The sequence below is a fragment of the Aulonocara stuartgranti genome, assembly GCF_965226115.1.
Source record: "Aulonocara stuartgranti genome assembly, chromosome: 1".
NCBI classification, from domain to species: domain Eukaryota; kingdom Metazoa; phylum Chordata; class Actinopteri; order Cichliformes; family Cichlidae; genus Aulonocara; species Aulonocara stuartgranti.
This window is the reverse complement of record NC_138939.1, coordinates 7,947,833-7,953,806: the sequence shown is the minus strand read 5'-3', so window position 1 is coordinate 7,953,806 and position 5,974 is coordinate 7,947,833. Positions and strand designations below refer to the sequence as shown.

General features: G+C 38.8%; 1 protein-coding gene across 1 annotated transcript; it reads right to left on the bottom strand.

Annotated features, from left to right (window-relative positions):
* Positions 1 to 136: 136 nt before the first annotated feature.
* cyp1a (cytochrome P450, family 1, subfamily A) lies at positions 137 to 3,809 on the bottom strand. Its single transcript, XM_082533754.1, has 7 exons — positions 3,679 to 3,809; positions 2,424 to 3,286; positions 2,206 to 2,332; positions 2,018 to 2,107; positions 1,676 to 1,799; positions 1,418 to 1,504; positions 137 to 1,176 (listed from the first exon to the last, which is right to left on the bottom strand). The coding sequence occupies exons 2-7, from the start codon at positions 3,261 to 3,263 to the stop codon at positions 879 to 881; spliced, it is 1,566 nt and encodes a 521-aa protein (XP_082389880.1). The 5' UTR covers positions 3,264 to 3,286; positions 3,679 to 3,809; the 3' UTR covers positions 137 to 878.
* Positions 3,810 to 5,974: the final 2,165 nt, after the last annotated feature.

The following is a 5,974-nucleotide window of genomic DNA, read 5'->3' as shown; positions in this document are numbered from 1 at the left end:
ATACTCACACATAATCTCACTATGTACACGATTCTTCTACAAAACTAATTATATTGTGATTATTTATGTGTTATTTGTTTCTTTATTCATTTATTGGCGGTCTTTTTTCCCCCAAGTCAAGATGAACGAGAACAACTAATTAAAATACATTTTTATTTGTGTATCAAGGTTTCATGCCCTTACATTTTGTACATTACCAACTGAAATATAAAAGTGTATTACATATATTCCAAAATCAATTGATCGCAATGCTGTCTTGATAAGTCATATAATTGCACAGCAAATATAAATGTTATGATCTTAAAAACAAAATAAACAAACAAACAAAAACAACATTATGAAATACAAAAGTCTTGGTGTTCACTCAAAATCACATTTTGGGATACAGATATAGCTTCAGTGTGTCTTACATCCACAGCATAATGGAATGCAAATAATTAGCTTACATGTGTAAATGTTATCACAAGGTAAAATATGTTCACTTCAGAGTCCCGTAGAAAAGGTTTGGTTGCAGCATACTAAACTATCCACCCAGTAAGACATATGCTTTGTCCCAAAGTTCAGTTGTTTTGTTTTCATTTCTGAATGGGAGCAGTTTATATTGCTGCTAACAACACAGCAAGAGAAACAAACTAACTCCTTAAACTTCACTGAGAAGCAGCAGCCATTTGCAGAAGTATCTCTTAGCGAACCAAAAACAGAACAAGAGACATGGACCTAGACATCACTTGTGCAATAAGCAAACTCTGCTTATTTGCTTTAATGCTATTAGCTCTATAAGCCAAATTTGATATCCATTGTCTTACATTCTAACTTTGATCCTTACAGCTTCAGCTTATATCACCTACTAAGTTACAAATTGTACATTACAAGGAACCTCACTGCTCATTCTTAACTCGCATTGTGGCTCTCAGATGGTAGCGTTTGTGCTTCATTGTTAGACCATACTCTGGGGTCAGGTCTAGCTGGTCTCCAGGTAAAGCTTGAAAGTTTAGTTTTTGAATGAGGATAGCCAAGAAGAGGAAGACTTCATTTCGTGCAATGACCTCGCCAATGCAGCGTCGCTTTCCCAAGCCAAAAGTCATCACCTTCTCTCCCTCTACCTTGTTGACCTCAGTGCCATCAGCATTCAGGAAACGTTCTGGCTTGAAGGAAAATGGATCTTCCCACAGCTCCCTGAAAGGTTCAGAAAAAAGAGGAATAAAAAATATTGCGCTAACAGGCTTGAAAGCTTACAAATCTCTAGGCAGATTTGGGGAAGGAAATAAAGACTACTATTGTCTTTCTTTACAACTATCCATAAAATGGCCTGGTGAAAGACATGTTACTGTATTTCTCTAGTATAGGGTAGCTTTGAATATGAGTCAGTTTGCATCATTCGTTTTGGCAAAGTAAAAATGTAGCAAAGGAAACCTACGGGTCATGGTTGATCTGCCACTGATTGATGAAGACACAGGTGTCTTTGGGGATGAAGAAGCCATTCAGTGATGTGTCTTTTGTGGTGCTAAAAAACAACAAAGTGTTAATTCATTGCATAATGACAGGTTTTCACGTTTATTTTTATGACTGTAAAAGCCTTGTTTTGTGTCCATCTTTTTGGTCTTCTGTGATACTTAGCAGGTCATTTAACACCTATATCCTTTTACTTTCTTATTACAAAATGAATGAATCTCACCAGTGCGGGATTGTGAAGGGCAGGTATGAAGAATGGCGAAAGAGTTCCAGGATGTAGGCTTCAAGAAGGGGCAAGTTGTTCCGATCAGAAAAAACAGGCATACGATCGAGACCTACTTTTTCCTCTGAAAATGAAAAGAGATGATAAAATATTAGCGTACGAGAAGATGAGGATTGACATTGTACCTTCTGACTCTGTCAGTGATTACCAAATTACAGTTAATCATTCTGCTTTGAGAGCAACAAGATGTATCGATGCACTTTCTTATCATTTAGTTGTTCTTTTATCAAAAATCTATCATGTAAGAGAAATACAATATGTCCCCAAAAAAACTATACGTACTAATTTCTTCAAAAAGCCTGTTCTGGATCTCAGGGTAAGCCACAAAGTACATCAGTGACCATGACAGAGCAGTGGAGATGGTGTCAAAACCTAGGAGAGACACAAAAGTTCGGTCAGAATATTTTTTTCTCCGAAGTTATGTTCCTTTATGATTATATCATTTAACACAAAGAAAATAATTCTCCTACCAGCTCCGAATAGATCATTGACGATTCCAACAATCTTCTCATCTGACATCTGGACATTTGCATTCTCGTCCAGCTTTCTGTCCTCGCAGTGATCTATGAGGGAGTCTGTGATGTCACGGATGTTGTCCTAAAAGTGGATTTAAGGACCATCTAAATTAATGTCTGTAATTTCTGCAAAGTACAATGAGCTAAATAATATTGTATAGTGTGAGGCGTACCTTGTCAAAGGTGGCATAGTGCTCGGTGACAAGCTTTTGAACGAATTTGCTGAAGCGAGCATTGAGGCTCACAAATTTTTTCATTTTTGTGCTGGGCAGGTACTGAAGAAGGGGGATGAAGTCCGCTGGGTTGCCACTGCCCACAACCTTGACAAAATCATCACTGAGGTTCACTAAGCTAAGCAGCTCATCGTCATGGTGGTCATAGCGCCGGCCAAAGCACATGCCACAGATGACATTGGCAACAGAGACGACGACATAGCGGAAGGGGTCAAAGCTGCCTTTGGTCTTCATGACAGTGTTGAGCTCTTTGATCAGATACTCAGTCTCTTTGCTGATATGTTCCTCCAGGGAACATGAGTACTCTGGGGTTGTGCTATCTAAGTTGGAAAAAGAACGCAGGGCACTGTAGGCCAGCTTTCTGCGGGCACGCCAAATGCCAGCTTGGTCTGTACTGAAAGACAGACTCTTGCCATCATTGATGTAGCGAAAGCTGTACAGGTCAGGTCTGCCTGAAAACTCGTCCCCTTGTTTGATGAGAGCCTGTCGAACTGTTTCATTACCACTTAAAACGACCACAGGACGCATGCCAATCTGGATCTGGAAGACGTCACCGTAGCGTTTGCTCATAGAAGTGAGACTCAGGTAGGGTCTATTTCCCAGCTCTAACACATTCCCAATGATAGGGAAGGGTTTTGGGCCAGGGAGTTGCTGAAGCCCCTCGGGAATCTTGTTTTGTGCATTCTTAATAATCAGGTAGACCAGACACGCTGTTGTCACAGCCACCAAAACATGTGATACTGACAGTGCTCCAATGAATGGCAGTATCATTAGTGCCATGATGACGTTTTTCTGGCTTCAACCTGTAAATTAAATTGCAGGTGCATTAGAGCAGTGTAGACAATGGGAGAGAGAGAAATAAGTGTTACGCAACATGTAGAAAACATTCACTATAAAGTTTGAAGTAACTGAGAACTGACGTGTATTTGCATGTATCTATTTGGCTTTTTATTTTTAAAAGCACACCAGCACTTATTACAGGTAGTCTATGCAAAGTAGTGGCCTATGTGTATAGGTATAAATTAATTACTACAGTCTATGATTCAGGTGAAAATACTAAGTAATGCATCAAAGTTATTCTAGCAGAAATAATCTCCATTTTGCACTTCTCTTTTCTTCCAGCTAATAAGTCAGTCAGCCTATAAATCAGTCTGCTGCATTCTTGCCATTTTGTATATGCATGTTTTAAGCTTACCTTTGATGAACTGATGCAGGAGAAACGGCACTCTGATTCCTGGAGTAGTTTTTCCAAAGTGCATGTAAAATGTTTGGAAGAGTTGTTGTGAGGTCACACTCTTGATGTCCCTAAAATCGGCAATGGACTCCTGCTTTATACTGTGCTCGACAGCTTGATTGGCTACTGTTTGTGACGTACCCTGCCCCCTCTCCCTCCCTTTTTTGTCATGAATGAACTTAGTACAGAAAAAACGGTGCGTGCCTGCTTGCCTGCGCGCGCGCGCGCGCGTGTGTTCTGGAAAAAAAATACATAAGAAATGCAAAGAGGAGTCATCATGTCTTTATCATTTATATGAGTTTATATTTTTTGTTTAGGGCCACATATGGCACAATCATTTTTTATAACTTCCACAACTGTAGAACGGTTTTTAATCTGTGATTACATTGCCTTGTGCCAACTTTCTTCGGACTGATTTAGCTTGTTTTTCGAGTGTCACAGTCTGAGCGGTAAAAAATACTGTTCTTATTCTCATTGCCAATGATTGCAGGCTGTTGCATCTCCGTGATTCTTGCCCAAGCACTCGGTGATGTCTCAGCAATTCCTTCGACCAACTTATAACCCGCTGTAACTTGTATCGATAATTTAGGGCAGCTTGTTACTAGCGTGATGTGAAATTGGTTTTACTGGGCAAGAATGGACAGCGCAATGAGTCGAAAATCACCTACATCATTGCGCCCAGTTTTGCATGAAAAATGTATCCCCTAAAGATGATAACTTATTGAACTACAGAAGGACCTCGTCATGCTTAAAACATTTGGAGTTAGAACGGACGTTTGTGACAACCCCCCAGTTGTAACCTCCCAGACGGCTTTAAGTCCTGATAAAACAGTCAGATGCCATTGCGTGCTTGTACCTGTTCTCCGCTGGAGTTAAAGATTGACCAGTTGCGTGAGAGCACAGTGATCAAGCCCTCACCTCTCCTTTGAAGGGGATGCTGGAGGGGAGGGAGAGAGGAAAGGAGGGAGGGAGGGAGAGCAGTTAGGTTTCACTGCTCGAGCGCTGGGACAGATACGTTCAGTATTCATATCTTATTGTCACCACTTTTATTCTTTCAGTATATAATTACACAGAACACAGTGTAATTTAGGGGTTAACAACTGCATTTTAATAATAACTTCATTTGAGAAGTGAAGCTTTTTAAAGTTGCCCCCACCCTGCAAGTGTATAAGTATATTGATTAATTATTTCCCTTAAAATATATATAGTCTTTACTATTATACGTCTGCATGAGATTTGTTATAAAGAAAAACTTGTAGAATTAAGTGTTAATAAGATTTAAAAGTCTGAACTCTTAAACTATCCTCACTTGCTTCTAAGCAAGAATCCCGCACAGAACGCAACCTGCACTTTACATTTCACTGATCTTCAGTTTGTGTGATCACAGATGTCAAAATGTGTTACTATAAAGTTCTCGGGGACTTATGATCAGAATATAGATGACCTTTTTCAACATGACCTAATTGTATACGTTTGCTTTTACAATCAACTTACTAGTTGTGTTTTTAACGTACAATCACAATGTCATCACAAAGCAATTTAACGGTTATTCAACAGACAGATATACATTTTATTTTTTAGGCCTGTGTATTAGTGCTAATTAGTTAATTATACGAAACATGTAATATTCTGAATATTTGTTCAACTACGACGTGATTGGAGGCAAATGTTGATTTTAATGCAGCAATAAGTTCTTCAAAAAGTTAATTTTCTCTGAAAGTCCGTGTGATTTGTATTTACCCGGAGCTTTGGAAAGACTCTGAAAATGATATTGAAAAATTGTTCTCAGTCCATCGTGGGTTCCGAATTCTTATTCCAGCCACAGCAATGCAAAGATGATGAACTAAAGGGTTGGGCCGTGTTGGCGGTCATTATTATTATTATTATTATCATTATTATTATTATTATTGTGAGGGAACAAAAACTCAGACAATCGCCATTTCTCAGAAAATAGATCTTAAAACAGTAGATCAAAAATGTCCATGATAGCATTATTTTTTAAGCAGCACTGGTAAAACATTAAAAATGACCAATCAAAGCACGGCGTTCACCATCGCAGCCTTTTAAATAGTGTTGCTCTGGAAAAATCCTGATCAGAAGTGTCAGTTATAATTCGGGCTTTAAACTTTAACCAAGCCTGTTATTGGGCCTAATTTTCTATGAAATACACATTTCATTTCACTTCATTTTATTTATTATTATGCAGAGTGACATGAAAAGTCTCTGCGTTACATCCTGAAAATTTCTACTCAGCCTT

Coding starts and splice junctions, on each gene's coding strand:
- cyp1a (XM_082533754.1), bottom strand. CDS start 3,263: ATGGCACTAATGATACTGCCATTCATTGGAGCACTGTCAGTATCACAT. Junction 2,108..2,205: donor CAATGATCTATTCGGAGCTG/GTAGGAGAATTA, acceptor TGTCTCTCCTAG/GTTTTGACACCATCTCCACT. Junction 1,177..1,417: donor TGGCAGATCAACCATGACCC/GTAGGTTTCCTT, acceptor TGAACCTTTCAG/GGAGCTGTGGGAAGATCCAT.